The sequence below is a fragment of the Papaver somniferum genome, chromosome 9, assembly GCF_003573695.1.
Source record: "Papaver somniferum cultivar HN1 chromosome 9, ASM357369v1, whole genome shotgun sequence".
Classification (NCBI taxonomy): Eukaryota; Viridiplantae; Streptophyta; class Magnoliopsida; order Ranunculales; family Papaveraceae; genus Papaver; species Papaver somniferum.
The window spans coordinates 32,001,659-32,017,216 of NC_039366.1; the positions used below are offsets into that span (position 1 = coordinate 32,001,659).

Consider the following 15,558-nt stretch of genomic DNA (forward strand, 5'->3'; position numbering starts at 1 on the left):
TGAGAGATGTGAAATAGACAAATAGTCCACCAGTTCTTGTTACGTTGGACATAAAATCGGCTGGTAATTTTAGGTCAGGGAGCATTTAATTTTGAGCTTTCACAAATTTTAGATCACGACGCATATAATTTTGAGCATCCCCTTGACAATTGAGATGTTGTTGGACAATGATGTATTAGGCTAAGTCCTATGGTATTCTAATCTAGCAGCTAGATTAGCAGTCCACGTCAGCTAGGACAACCTCGTAAGTCCTATGGAGTGGCTAATCTAGCAGATAGTCGCTGAATGGAACAACGCTGAACAATATAGCGCCCAGGTGAACGCTGAATAGAACATTGCTTGACTTGGTCAACTAAGTTGACAACACTGAACGAAGCAGCGCCTGGCGCTGAACAGAACAACGCCTGGAAATCAGGTTTTCTTCCTCGCAGAACCCCCTCTCCCTCAGTTCTTCCCCATTTCATTTCTTCACTCAAACACACCCGAAAATGCATGTTGAAGATCAATGATTCTAGAAATTTTTTTCTCAAATCCTTCTGTGGGTTTGTTCTCCATCGAATTCTTGATCGTTTGAGAGTATTTTCATTCAATTCCGTCCATGAAATTGATTGCGGTAAGGATTTAAAATTTTAGGTTTTTTTTTTTTTTTTGATTTTTGATTATGATGAAAATTTGATGAAATTGATGATTGATGGTTGATACAATGCATGATTTAGATGATGTGTTTACATGATTTAAATGATATGTGATTGAAATTGTTTTATAGAATTTTTGGGGTTTAATTTGATTATTTGTGATGAACAAAAAATGAAATTTTGATTTTTGTGATTAAAATGAATGATAATTTATATGATTAGTTTGTAGGTAAAATTTGTAGGTAAATTTGTATGATAATTTGATTATTTGTACAATAAAAATGAATGATAATGAATTATGATTAGATTGGTACATGTTAACGGGAATTCCCACTGGTGACCCTTTAAAGCAATTTTATTTAAAATTACTAGGGTCACCAGTGGGAATTCCCGTTAACATGTACCAATCTAATCATAATTCAATATCATTCATTTTCATCATACAAATAATCAAATTATCATACAAATTTACCTACAAATTTTACCTACAAACTAATCATATAAATTATCATTCATTTTCATAACAAAAATCAAAATTTCATTTTTTGTTCATCACAAATAATCAAATTAAACCCCAAAAATTCTAAAAATCAATTTCAATTACATATCATTTAGATCATGTAAACACATCATCTAAATCATGCATTGTATCAACTATCAATTTCATCAAATTTTCATCAGAATCAAAAATCAAAAGAAAAAAAACCCTAAAATTTTAAATCCTTACCTCAATCAATTTCGTGGACGGAATTGAATGAAAATACTCTCAAACGATCAAGAATTCGATGGAGAACAAACCCACAGATTTCTAGAATCATTGATCTTCAACATGCATTTCCGGGTGTGTTTGAGTGAAGAAATGAAATGGGGAAGAACTGAGGGAGAGAGGGTTCTGCGAGGAAGAAAACCTGATTTTCAGGCGTTGTTTTGTTCAGCATTGTCAACCTAGTTGACCAAGTCAAGCGTTGTTCTATTCAGCGTGCACCTGGGCGCTGTACTGTTCAGCGTTTGGCACTGTTCCATTCAGCGATTATCTGCTAGATTTGCCATTCCATAGGACTTGGGAGGTTGTCCTAACTGACGTGGACTGCTAATCTAGCTGCTAGATTAGAAGACCATAGGACTTAGCCTAAGGGTTCCCTTGGTAACCGTCCCTGCAAGTGCAAAGATATCCTTCACTGCTCAGTACAAACACTGTTATTCTTGCATGCATGCGTAAGTTTTGGTGTTTAGTTGAGCTTGTCCACAACTCATTTCTCCTATGGCCCAATCAAGCACCACCGGTATGACCTTTGTTTCCTTACGAATGCCTCCATCCAAAAGAAGATCTGATGCTGTGCTGCCCTACCTCAGCCACGTAATTGCTAAGGTGCACGAGTTGTAAGATGAAATTGCAGGCTTTTCCTGCAAGAGATCATACTCATTTACCGGTAAGCACATCTGAAGTAAAATTTTTCAAACGATTGTTATCTGGCAACAACCACTGGTGCCAGTGCAAACTCCTTCGAACAGATTTCCGTGACTCCTACACTTTGAAACACAAGTGTTAATATGTGTTAATGTTGTCATCTGAAACCCTTATCACCATCAATGCTTGTGTGTGATACTGTATGCGCAGAATCAACCAAATTATAACTCATTACATTCTCAGGAACCGCGTGTCAGGATTCATTGTAACATCTGGTGGTTAACAGGGATTCGACGCGCACTTCACCATCTGATATACTTAAAAATTCTAATGTCCCATTAATCCCGAAGAGTTTGGGAGGATCATATGTGAAGTATTGCAGCTCATCTGGAATCCAATCTTCCTACTACCTACAGCTGGGTCCATAAAGAAGCAGCCATCACCTATACCAAATGGGTATGGAATGGCAACATTCCACATTTTGATTGACAACCTGGTTTTGCCTGTAAGAACGTCCATGGTTCTGCTAAAAACAACAAAAGCCAGGAGAATATAATCTGAAAAACAAAGAAGAGCAATTGCTGATGCATTTTGATCAAAATTATCTGTAGTTTAATTGTTACTATAGGCAATTAAATGAGAAAAAAAAAACAAAATAATTTGAAAACATTATCTTGTTATCTTTTTCTAATGGTCTCTAGTACATCACGAAGTCGTTTGCTTGTTAATTTATTGTTTTTTGTACAGAATATGTATCTTTGAACTGGACTGCCTTTGGTTTTGTTTCCCCGGGCTTTGCACATGTATGTACGGGCCTCCACATCCAGACTGAAGGAAAATCTTTTAGGAAGATTTCCTAACAATTTTTCCCAACACTTCAACACCTTGGCTATTCCTGGGAGACTTCAATGAAGTGATGGACTAATCGGAGAAAAAGGTGGCAGACCAGTCACCTATGCACAAACACAATCATTTCTCAATTTAATGGTTCAGACGGGATACATTGATCTTGGATTCAAAGGGGACCCATTCACATGGACAAAAAATCAACAAGGCCAAGACAATATCCTGGAAAGACTCGATCGAGCAATAGCAAACCAATACTGGAGAACTGCCAACCCTCACGCTGGAGTCACTCATCTTCCACGAATAGCGTCAGATCATGCTCATATCCTAATTCAGACAAAAGCTTTAGACTGGTAAGGGAGCAAGAATTACAAAATTGAGCACCTATGGCTATCTCATCCTTAGCATCATCAAGTAGTTAACTCATCATGGGATAAGCTACATGACTCATATCCACCTTTAAACCTCCAACTCAAAGTCATATCAACCAGCGAAGCTCTCACAGAATGGATCAAGGCCAACTTCGGCCATCTTCCCACATTGATTAAAAAATCGACCGTGAAAATCAAAGCAGCCCAGCATCAATGTGCGACACAAACTGGTATTGAACTGGAAAATTGGGATTCAACAAGAAAAGCAACTCCGAATTGAACATCTAAATCTACTTGATTGCCACGCAACTTACTGGAAACAGAGCTGCAGAATCCAATGGCTTCAATCGGAAGACCGCAACACAACATTCTTTCACACCAGGGATACAATTCATAGAAGATGTAACAACATACAACAACTCCATGATCGTCAAAACACCTGGATTACAGATAAAGGGGAAATTATTGAGCTCATGATTGAGCACTTCACAAATGAGTATACTGCACCCAATACAGTAATTGACGAAAGCCTGTTTGAAGCATTATCTCCAAGGCTAACCCCTCAACAATGTAATATGCTAACAGCCGAAGTCACCCCTGAGGAGATTAAAGAGGCGCTCTTCTCAATAGGATCGGAACGTGCCCCAGGACCGGATGAATATACCAGTAAGTTTTTCAAAGTTTTTTTGGAAACAACACAACGCCAGATTATTGATATGGTTCGAAGTTTCTTTACTTCATTTAGTATTCTCCCTCTCATGAACCATACTAACCTCAAGTTAATCCCAAAGATTGATCACCCCTCAAAACCATCCCAATTTTGGCCAATTGGGTTATGTAATGTCACATATAAAATCGTTTCAAAGATACTGGTCAATCGCATAAGACCTTTACTCCCATTTTTGATAATCCCATATCAGAGTGCCTTTGTGCCACATAGATCCATTCATGACAACATAGCCATCGCTGCTGAACTTTTTCGCCACATCAGAACCTCAAACCGCACTAAAGATCCCAAAATAGCTCTTAAACTAGATATTCAAAAAACATATGACTCCTTAGACCGGGGTTTCATCAAACAAGCTTTCACGAGGTTAGACTTCCCATCTACCTTCGTGGATTATATTATGTTGTCCATATCGATAATAACTTATTCAATCAATATCAACGACACTCCTCATGGGTACATCACCCCAACTAGGGGAATAAGGCAAGGAGATCCTCTCCCATCCTATATATTTATTATATGCGCAAAATACTATCCACAAATTTGGGAATCCTTGAAAACCAGAAAAAAGATAGAAGTGCTCCGCATTTCCCAGAAGGCCCCTCCAATACTACATCTCATGTATGCGGATGACTTATTAATAACATATAAAGCAACTCCGGAAGGAACCAATCACCTCAAGCATCTGCTACAAGCTTATGGAAATTCGGCGGGTCAACACATCAACACATCAAAAGTGCAATTTAAACATAGGAAATCTTCCAGCCATATCTTTGCCCCAATCCTTCAGCGCCTAACTCGAAAGGGAAAAGGTTGGATGAATAAATTCCTAAACCAAGATGGCATATTCGCACTCATAAAATCGTCCCTTACCTCTACAACCAATCATCTCATGCAAATACAAACCCTTCCCACACCTATCCACAAAAAAAGTAGATCGTATTACAACAAATTTCTTCTAGGGCCATGACTCTTCCATCAAGAAACTCCACCCACTAGGAAGGGACAATCTATACACACCCAAATCTCAGGGAGGACTAGGCATCAAAAGCAGCAAGTAGAAAAACAAAGCACTTCTCATGAAACGAATATGGAACATTCACGAAAAATCTACCTCCATTCTAGCCACATTATATAATGCAAAATACCTCAAACAGACGCTCATTTTCGAAAACATCCCTCCCCTCCCACCATCTCCCATCCCATAATGGAGACAACTAGCATCGCTCATACCTACCTTTAAAACATCATCTCTTCCATCAAATTGGAGATGGATTAAACACCCCAATCTAATCAAACATGATTCCACAATTCAATAACAACATTAACCCAGTATTATGCTATCCCATTCAATCGGTTGCTGACATCATCGATCCGTCAATAAGGAACTGGAATCATGATAGGATGAATCTACTTCCCCAGCACATAGTACAACGAATCGTCAGCAATCCCATTCCACGGAACAACCAACTAGACAAGATCATTTGTCCTTTTACCAAAAGCGAAAAATATACGACGACATCAGGATATAACTGAAAATGCGGGGGTCTAACAACCACACCCAACAATTAGTTTGGCAATCCGAGAGGAGTACTCCAATATACTTTCTATAGAATCAACTAGAAAGTCAGACTCAATCTAAAGAAAAGTATATCAAAGAGTTTAATATCTGTTTCGTAATGTAATCAGCAAATCAAACAGATAGAAATCCGCGAGCCTGATTATTATGTGAAATAACTTGAACGGTACAAAAGACCAATGTTTAAGTGTCAATCAATAGAAATCAACACCCAAAGGTTGGATATTCTAATTGATTGATCTTAACGCACAACCTGTGATATTTCAATTATATAACAAAATATAATGTGACACAGAAATAACACAGACACCAGAAGTTTTGTTAACGAGGAAACCGCAAATGCAGAAAAACCCCGGGACCTAGTCCAGTTGTTCTTATATGTTACAATTCTGAGACGTAAGTATTCTAGTAAAAAAAGTCCTCTCACTTGTGTGTTGAATAAACGGGGATCTTGTTTAGTAAAAAAATACCGCGATATTGAGATTGCAAAGGAATTTGTGATGGCCAACATGATATTGTTAAGTTTTACTACTGGGAGGTAGGAGATGCAAATAATATTTCCATATGGAAGAATAAATTTTATTCCATCTATGAAAGGTCCTCGTAGGGATTTTTGTCCCACATTGCTTAGATGGTGCTTAATTGCGTAGTTTATAAGTTAATGGGATCCCTCGGCTAGTAGACCGGTTTTAGATTTGAGTCCTACCCATAGGCTTCTGACAAGTGATGGTTGGACCTTAACATTTGGTATCAGAGACGCCCACCACGACTCATGCCAATTCTGCGGAAGGGGTGACCTATTGGATGGATTAATGTGTGGGTGCACCTGTATATGGGCACAATTGTCACCATACTGAATACTTGTAGTCGAATGGATCCGCCATAAGAATGGGTCTACTGCCAATCCAGTCCGATAGAGTGGTCCAACAAGGGCGTTCGATCTGGAAGCGTGGTGGGATGTTGGGACATTAGTCCCACATTACTTAAAAAATGCTTAATTGGATAGTCTATAAGTTAATGGATCCCTCAATTTTTAGATAGGTTTTAGAGTTGAGTTCAACCCATAGGCTAACGATGAGTTAGTTTCGGTATCCTAAGAACCCTTCACAATCAAATCTAGTTTTCCAATATTATTGAATTTCCCCATTTGAGTGGTTTTGATGTGAAGTGTCGGAAACTAAATACTATTTAAGACTCGGAAACCTGCTGCAATAGGATTTAGTGTTGTTTTCTCATAGCTCACACTACACCATTTTTAGGATTTAGTAACCTACCTTGACTGTGGTTGACCGGGGTCTCAGCAGGCCTTTGCCATTGCAAAACAAAAACATAAGCTCCGTCGCGAATCATGGTCAGCAATGGTATTTCGCAACGGCGCCTGCGGTTGCTAAATTTTTTATTCACAATAGATGAGCGTCTTTTCTTAAAAAGTTTAGCAACAGAAAAAAAATGGCTCAGAATGAAGCCACGGCTCAGAAAATCACTGAACAGAGATTAAGCAAGGACAATATCACAAAATTTTATATAGATTGTCAAAAATCAAGTTCATAAAGTTCAAAATTATATTCAAGCTCATTCTCAAATACAAACTAAAAATTAGATGTCCATATACAGTTAATGGCGTATCGGTGTACCATATGTATAACTACAATTAGTGGCTAAGGCATTTGAGTGTTATTTTACTTGTCGGCAACAAACCCTTCCAGCGTCAGAAATGCATAAATACCTCATCAATCCGAACAAGCTACTGTAGAAGATCAGAACCGTTCCTGCACATTTTCGTGTCACATATCTTGCAACAAACAAAATTTGTTGTTAAACAACATAAATCTGCTCAATACAATAACCTGAAGTAAATGTTAGGCACAACTCAATTTTGAAATTACAACTGTCCATTATTCCATATGTGAGCATATGCAAAAATGAAAAACTCCAGCATGTCAATCACATGAATGAAGTAACAATGGTGTCCATGATAAATAGATTAAATCCACACAAAAAAAACCAGGTATGGAACATCATAAAAAGATCCGAACAAGAAATAGTAAAACCACTCTTAAAGCCAGCCAATCTATCGAAGGATAAAATAACACCAATAGTGAAAATTTAATCCCTACTTCGTTTCCCAGTTGACAAGGTCCATAAATTATTACAAGCAAAGTTAAACCCTAAGAAGAACCAAAAGAGGCCATGATATCAAATTTCAATATATAGAATACGAAATCACAGAGAACAATACAAACACAAGATGAAGGAAATTCATGAAGACAGTAAATGTAAATGAAATGATGAACTCATATTACCTAAAACAGGAGGGAAGCATGTGATGACTCGACAATTGAGCTAAAATGGTGCTAGTACTGTTACTAATCTGAGTTGCTAAAATCAGCTAAAATAGTATAGTGTCAGCAAGGAACTATTTAATGCGATTGTCGCTTTAATTAACAACCTCGTTTCGTGAAGGGTTTTTTTTGTAGAACTTTTATCATCTTATTTCCCATTTTTATCAGCTCACATAATGATCTCCATTATTTCTTCATCAGTCAACATCTACGTAACTTCATTTTCTTTCGGATATTCAAGACATCTTGACATTCATTGAATTGCGAAAATCCAACTTTTCGATTAAATTTTGCACGTTTTGAGTGATTTCACTATCTAGTTGTTCATTCGACGAATTGTCTAACCTTGTGTTATCTGTTGACCAAAGTTTACAACAAAGCAAAGTGGGTGATTGAAGAGTGACTTAAAGAATTAAATGTTCTACAGTATTTGAAAATAATTATATGATAATAAACTTATCTATAAGTTATAAAGATATTAATTAATAAATGTTAATTTATCGTTAAGCAAAATTAATAAATTTTGCGGTCCCAATAGCATTAATTTATAGAGTTTCTACTATACTTTTATTGAGGAAATATCCCATCACACTCTAAATGTCACATTATCTTACACTTTTTACGTTATTTTTGTGAATAAAAATAAAAAAATAACGGATTTGAAGCTAATATTTTTGAAAACGATCTGTTGCCAAGCTACGGAATTTTAACCATCGAAATTAAGGCCGGTAGATAAGGTTTAGTATTTCGGAATGCCCTCATTTTTAGTAAGTATATAGAGCTTTGAAAGATGATGACATCTCCAAACTATTTGCTTCAAGTATGTTATTGTTTGGTTTTTATCCACAAAAATGACTTAAAAAGTGTGAGATTAAGAGTGTGAAGGGATCCCTCTTCATGTTTATTTTACTGTGTGGCATATTTGGAAACTTCCGCGTAATGTCGTATTTGAGGACTTGCAGATACAAACTAGTAATACCATAAAGAGCATTAAAATTCACATAGTTGATTGATAGAGAATACACGGTTTTAATATTCAGAGAAGCAATAACGTTGTGCAAATTCAAACTCCTACATGCAGCTTACCTGATTCACCGAACATGTGATAAAACTGAATTTCGATGTTTTTCTGGGGATAATTGTTGCCTGGTACTCAGGTTTTTACCAACACTAGACTTTGGTCTAACATTTGTCCAACGTTAGGGGTTGGTACCTGGACTGATGGTTGACCGTAGTTGACTAGGTTAAGTCTAATTTGGATTTAGTAAAATCATCAATTTTTTATGTAATTTTATCTTAACCATTGATATGAGGTTCATACGGACGGCCACCAATATTTCACTTCATCTTCTTCCGCCTTCACCAAACCTAGAGTCTACTCTATTCTCTGCCTCCATATGTATATACTCTCCAAACCCATCACCGCCTCCACCGCCATCACTTTCGTCTTCTGGATCTAGTAGATCAATCTAGTTTCCCTAATTCTTCTTCATTACTCTCCATAGTCACATCTCAATACATCCATCACCCATTGTTATTGTTGTTGATATCTTTACTGTCATATCATTCTTTCCCCATTTTCAAAAAAAAACAACAAATCCATCACTTTGAGTTCAATTTACATAACGTTTTCAAGAAAATATCCGTCAATTTCTCATCCAAAATTTTAAATGTCAGCTTCATTCAAGCTTTTTACACCCAAAATTTAATTTCTGAATCTCCTTATGACCATGATGTTAGTTTCCACACAATGAAATTAATTCAAAATATCTAATCGAAGAAACTCAACATTCAAGATATATATGTATAGATCGAAAGAGAAAATTAATAATCAGAGGGTTATAAAAGTGGAAGAAGAAGACCCAACCCAATCGATTTCATAACCTCTACATCAGATCCATTACCCACTTTCTCTTAATCAAATTAGCTTTCGATGCTTTTGGTTTTGGTGTCAGATCGGATTTTCTTCAATAGTAACTTCTGATGCTATGAGTTTGAGAAGAAGACAACAGGGAAGAAAAGGGATTGTATGGTTCTGAAGGTGGAGAGGGGGTAACTGCTGTTTGTCTACGACAATGGAAGATTGGTTTGCTGGTTTTGGGTTTTCATGGTGGATGAGCTGGTGGTACTGTTTTAATGGGGAAGAACTGTTTTGTTCTTAGGGCTGTCAATGGATAAAAATCCGTCGGATATTGGTAATACCGATAAAGTTAAGGTTAAGGGTTATCGGATATCCGGTATCCGATAATATCCGTCGGAATTCAAAAATTCAATATCGATAAGGTTAAGGATAAGCTATCGGATATCGGATATTATTCTGTTAATTTTCGTTATCTACTCATGATACAAAAAACTTCCAATAATTTCCGATAATTTCCGTTAATATTCAATAATTTCCGATAATTTCCGTTAATATTCGATAATTTCCGATATTTACTTAGGAGAGACGTAATCAAATGGCTAAAGAGTAAACCTAAAGGGTATTAGGTATCGAAAATTTCCAAAATTTTTATGATATAGTTATACACTAACGGTATCGGATATTAACCTAACGGAAACTCCCTTAACCGGTACCGTTATGTTAATAAACGGATATCCGTTACGTTAAGGTTATCGGATATCGGATAGCCGTTATGTCGGATATTAACCTAACGGAATCCGGATGTTCGGAAACGGATACCGGATATCGAATATCCATTGACAGCCCTATTTGTTCTCTTTAAAAGTGGTTGCGGCGACGGTTTGAGGAGGAGAAGGACCAGAAGGTGAAAGAATTAGGGAAAATGAATGGTTAATGTGTAAATATTAGTAGAGTAAAGGGTATTATTGTAATCCATCACTTTTATTTATATTTTCTATGAATTTACTAATAATTACTACACGGAAGTAGGACTTAACCTAGTCAATATGGGTCAACGTCCAGTCCAGGTATCAATCCCTAACGTTGGAAAAATGTTAGACCAAAGCCTAGTGTTGGTCAAAACCCGAATACCAAACAACAATTATCCATTTTTTCTGCAGCCAGGTATAACAAACTAACAAAAATTGGATTAATACTTCGTGGTGATGCAGGTTCATGCTCTGCTATGATGGTACACCAACTCTGAATTACTTCACTACAAGAAAAGTTGGATTAAGCGATCAGGCATTTTTGGTTGGAAAAGCCCATATTAAATCGCTCTACCCCTTAAAGCGACTTAATTTGGCTCTCGCTCTCTAGTTGCAAAAGGTGGGATTTCAACAAGTCTAGAGCAGCTAGGCAATCGCTTTAGTAATCAAACAACTATCATGCAGCATCTTTTTTCTTAATTGCTTCATGGCTAGACCGACCTTCCTAGAGCAAGCAAAATAGTGATCGCTTTAAAGCTAGACCAACCAAAATACAGCAAGTGAAACGCTGATCACTTCATAGATAAACCAACGATAAGAGAGAAAGTGAAACGCCGATCGCTTCATAGATAGACCAACCATAATAATAGAGCAAGTGAAATATCTGAAGTTGGTTGCTTACATTTTTGAGCTACCAAACTTTTTGCCTGCTGCATCTGTTGTTCTGGTGCCGGAAGTATCTGGCCGATTACGATTTAGATAATCCCAAATTGAAATTAAAATTGATACTAACACAGATTATGAACCAAATTAAAAATTGAATCAAGTTTTATTATCACATAGATCAATTTACATCATTTCTTATAAAAAGATAACTGCAGCTCTTAACAAATAGCTTGATCCTTAAACCGACCAAACTTTTGGGTGCTCGCTAACATTTTAGTTGCCTAAGCCATGCTTTCTTGTAGTGACTCAAGTCAAATCCAACAGGACCCTGTTTCATATCACTAGGAAGCTTTTCGTACGGCATTTCAAAAAGATGTTTCGCGTAATCTGCACATTCTTTGGCTGTAAGAGGAATGCCATCACCTTTACCAATAGCTTTACGATATATTCTGAGGTCATCCTGTCCCAAACAAAATTATATTAGCATACTTGCTAAAGAAATGCCTGAAGTCAGTACATATGAAATTAATGGGAATCTGGAATCCATGGTGGTACTTACTTTATTGCTCATTCTGTAGATGATTTTATTGAACCAACCTCCACATCCACTTGGCACAGCAAAAATATTGTCACTAATTTCATAGATCTTGTCCCTCTCCTCGGTGCTGGGCTTTTGGGGTATTCCTGATCTTCTGAGAATCCGTGCTGCTCTTGGATTCAAATATTTAAACTCACACCCGTCAGTTGCAATGTAGGTTCCAGCCTCGTTCCTCACTAGGGAAACAGTTGTACCAAAAATAGGACAAATATTCACATCCATGATCTCTACACCACGACGTTGCTCAAGTCTAAGCCGTCCCATTTCATGTGGTTTCAGCGGGGCTGGTAACGAGTTGAAGACGCGAGCAGCCTCGACTTCATGCAACACACGCATGAAAACAATGTCACTCATACGCATTTTCCTCTTAAACGTGCATTTAGCAATCCCGTCTCTCTTTGCCGCCTGCCCAGTACGAAAATCATTAGAAACACAAAGAACAAAGTTCACATGAATGCCAAAGCTCCCGATAAGACAAAAACAGATCAACCAAAGAGGATATACAACTTAGACATTCACTCGGAGAAACAGTCCATGCCAGCTGCGGAAAACATAAGAGCGATGCAACATACATACGACTCATGTATAGAAGTCGAAAGAACATTCTTTCATGACTTCTAGTATCACAAAAGAAACTGGATGGCAACCTGTAATGTATATCTAGATACACATCATAAAACTATATTAACACTCAAGACCATACACAGAAGAGAGGATTTTGTTGGTAAACTTTGCACAAACCTCGTTAACATGCCCCCGATTTCCACTCTGAGTCCAAATAGGTGAACCTATAAATTCAACAACATCAACATCTTCTGGTTCAAACTTGATAAGAGACTTCCTCTGCTTGATTTTTAGAGGAGTTCCTTTCAGCTTGATTTCCTTCATTATCTTCATCTCAGGCTGTAAGTCAAGAACGACAGCCTTTGCTGCTACCCGAAGCGCTTCCTAATTCAAAATGCAAACCGTTTGGTAAAAGTAAGTATACATGATGTGGGTCATCGCACAACAGATAAGTAGCACCTTCAAATCGCACCCTTAGATTTACAAATTGAAGGATCGCTCATTATGAGGAAACCAGATAAGTGACATGCATGTTACATTAACCAAACTATCACACATCGACATGCAAGAAAAACTAAAATACTATTCAAAAGTTTAGAATAAAGTCTCTGGAAATTCATTATTTTTGTTTAGTTTTCTGATCTTTGTCCAAATGATTTCCAAGAATCAAGGACAAGTTATATGAACTTAAACATATGGTTGATTGTTTAACTTGTAATCTTGAAATGCTCGTTTTCATTGCAATACGAATCAAACAAGTATAAAGTTCAAATCGAATACACTAGACCTTAGCAGTATCATTGTCCTAGAAGTGGTTATGTAACTAAGACTGAGTGGCATTGTTGTCGTAACTCTTGAGCATGTAAGATTGGCAGGAAGAATCAACTACAAATTGAAATTAGTAATAAAGAACTAAGAGAAAGAGAGAGACAGACACAAATCAATAATATTACCAACCTTGATTCAGTAGAAGTTGGAACCCAGCATCGGCTTCTTCTTCCAAAAACCTCACTAGTTGTTTCACCTCCAGATGTTCCTACCAAAATCAAAATCAAGTCAAAATCAGGTCAAACTTCATAAGCAAAGAGACAGCATCATATATAAAGAAATCCTATAATACAATCAGAAGAGCTATACTTACAGAGAGACGAGCTCTGTATTTTTCCACTCTGAAACACATTCTTCTTCATCCCATTCACCCTTTAAAAAATTCTCTGAATACCACCTGCGAAACTAAAAAAATGAACTGTTAAAAAATCTCTTCTTCTAAACTCTCAGGGAGGAAGAGAGGGAAACGGTCTGTCTTACTTGTTGGAGGATTGATGATAAGCAGATTTATAAGTTGTGCACATAGTGATGTTGATACAGAGCTTTTCTTCTCCTACTCCTTACCCATAATAAAACACAAACTCGAAACCTTAAACCCTGGATAAACTTTTCGCAACCTGCAAAATAACAGTACAGTTATGTATAGTGATTCTTTGAGCAGAACTAATTTTTTTTTAAACTTTGGAGTATTTTGGGAAAGGAACAAAAGCATGATCTGTAAAAGGGCAAGAATCTAAACACAAAATTCCACGATCAAGTCCGCCACAGAAAAAAAAAATACAACCAAAAAACTTTGCAACAATGTTTATATGGTTGGTCAAGGGAGCAATACCTTGGCAGCTCTTGTCCCTTCGTGAAACAGCGGTTTCTGGTTTCTCAATGTTGAAGAAAGATGCTGAACTTCGATTGAGAGAAGAAAAGTCCAATGCTTTCCACCTATAACATTGGAGGGTAAACAAATTAGATTAGCATAAAAAAAAACAATATGCTAATTGCTTAAGGAAATAGTTATTTGCTTATCAAAGCTCCTCCACCACAAGTCCACAATTGCACAATCTGCGAGATTCCCCGAGTACTGGTAACTCTGATAAACTCTCTGAATCTTAACCACAGAAGCATTAAATTATCAGTTCCATGTTTTTGAAGCTCACTGACTCTTCATTGATCACAATATGGGATTCACTGGACTTCAAAACAGCTTATGAAGGTTGTAATTTTTCAAACATTTTTTGTAAGGTTCGGTAAAGATGGAAAATAAATTTCGCGTAACGATAACCTTAACTGGAAGAGGAATATACCTTGAGCTATTGCAAATGCTAAACCGTATCAACTAGTTATATATGTCTTGTAAATGATCACTACTACCATAAGAGAATAATAGAGCAAGGTCCTACAAACGCTGCAACCTTTTCATGAAATATTAGCTATTAGAATTCCATTTTTGGCTTTCATAAGCAGTTACGAATTCCATCCATAACAGATAAATTGACGAGCCACAGAAATTTTAGACTCGAAGTAACTGCTTGATTCTTGAAAGGTCATAGACTTTTAGGTAAGACAAAGTGGGAACTAGGACAAAGAAGTATGCGACACTGAATTCCAAAAACTAGAATGGTTTAAGTTCTAGTCATCATTAGCCACATTTACCCAAAATAAAACTACAGTAGCAGCCTGCAAGGTAGCTTGCTAGTCGATCCTTCCCATGAATAACAAGTTACAGAAAAGAAAGAAAAAGAAGAAGAAATTAGATAAGACTAATTCTTAAGAACAACAAGAGATTTACCTTAGAATCGAAAGATCTTGTCGTGTCGTGGTCAATGGAGAAAAGAAGGAATTGACTACAATGCAGTCAATATCATCTCCACTTTCTTCTTCACGACAACCTGACAGCAACACTCAGTCTATCGACTGCAATTTCTTGTTCTCCTTGAGACTTCTCCTTCTTAAATCTCGCAATCAACCACTCTTTTCTTCCCATCACAATCCCATCTCCATTCTCTGAATCGATTGCACCGAACTCATCCAACTACAGTCAGCAACAACATCTCTTCACAGACCACATATGAACCCCCAAATCAGATTTTCATTTACACTGAATTACTTCCCTTACCCCATCTCGTCTAACTAATTATAAGTGTTCTTCAATCCCATTCCGGTAATACCCA

General features: G+C 37.0%; 1 protein-coding gene across 2 annotated transcripts; it reads right to left on the reverse strand.

The window, feature by feature from the left end:
* Window positions 1-11,549: 11,549 nt before the first annotated feature.
* Window positions 11,550-15,256, reverse strand: LOC113313957. 2 transcript variants are annotated; one of them, XM_026562725.1, is made up of 8 exons: window positions 15,177-15,256; window positions 14,226-14,329; window positions 13,874-14,010; window positions 13,707-13,790; window positions 13,523-13,601; window positions 12,743-12,949; window positions 11,963-12,406; window positions 11,550-11,863 (listed from the first exon to the last, which is right to left on the reverse strand). In XM_026562725.1, exons 6-8 carry the CDS (start codon window positions 12,896-12,898, stop codon window positions 11,669-11,671), a joined length of 795 nt encoding a protein of 264 aa, XP_026418510.1. In that variant the 5' UTR covers window positions 12,899-12,949; window positions 13,523-13,601; window positions 13,707-13,790; window positions 13,874-14,010; window positions 14,226-14,329; window positions 15,177-15,256; the 3' UTR covers window positions 11,550-11,668. The 2 variants fall into 2 exon arrangements, with proteins under 2 accessions (XP_026418510.1, XP_026418511.1); XM_026562726.1 differs by having other exon boundaries at window positions 13,707-13,798.
* Between the last annotated feature and the right edge of the window lie 302 nt (window positions 15,257-15,558).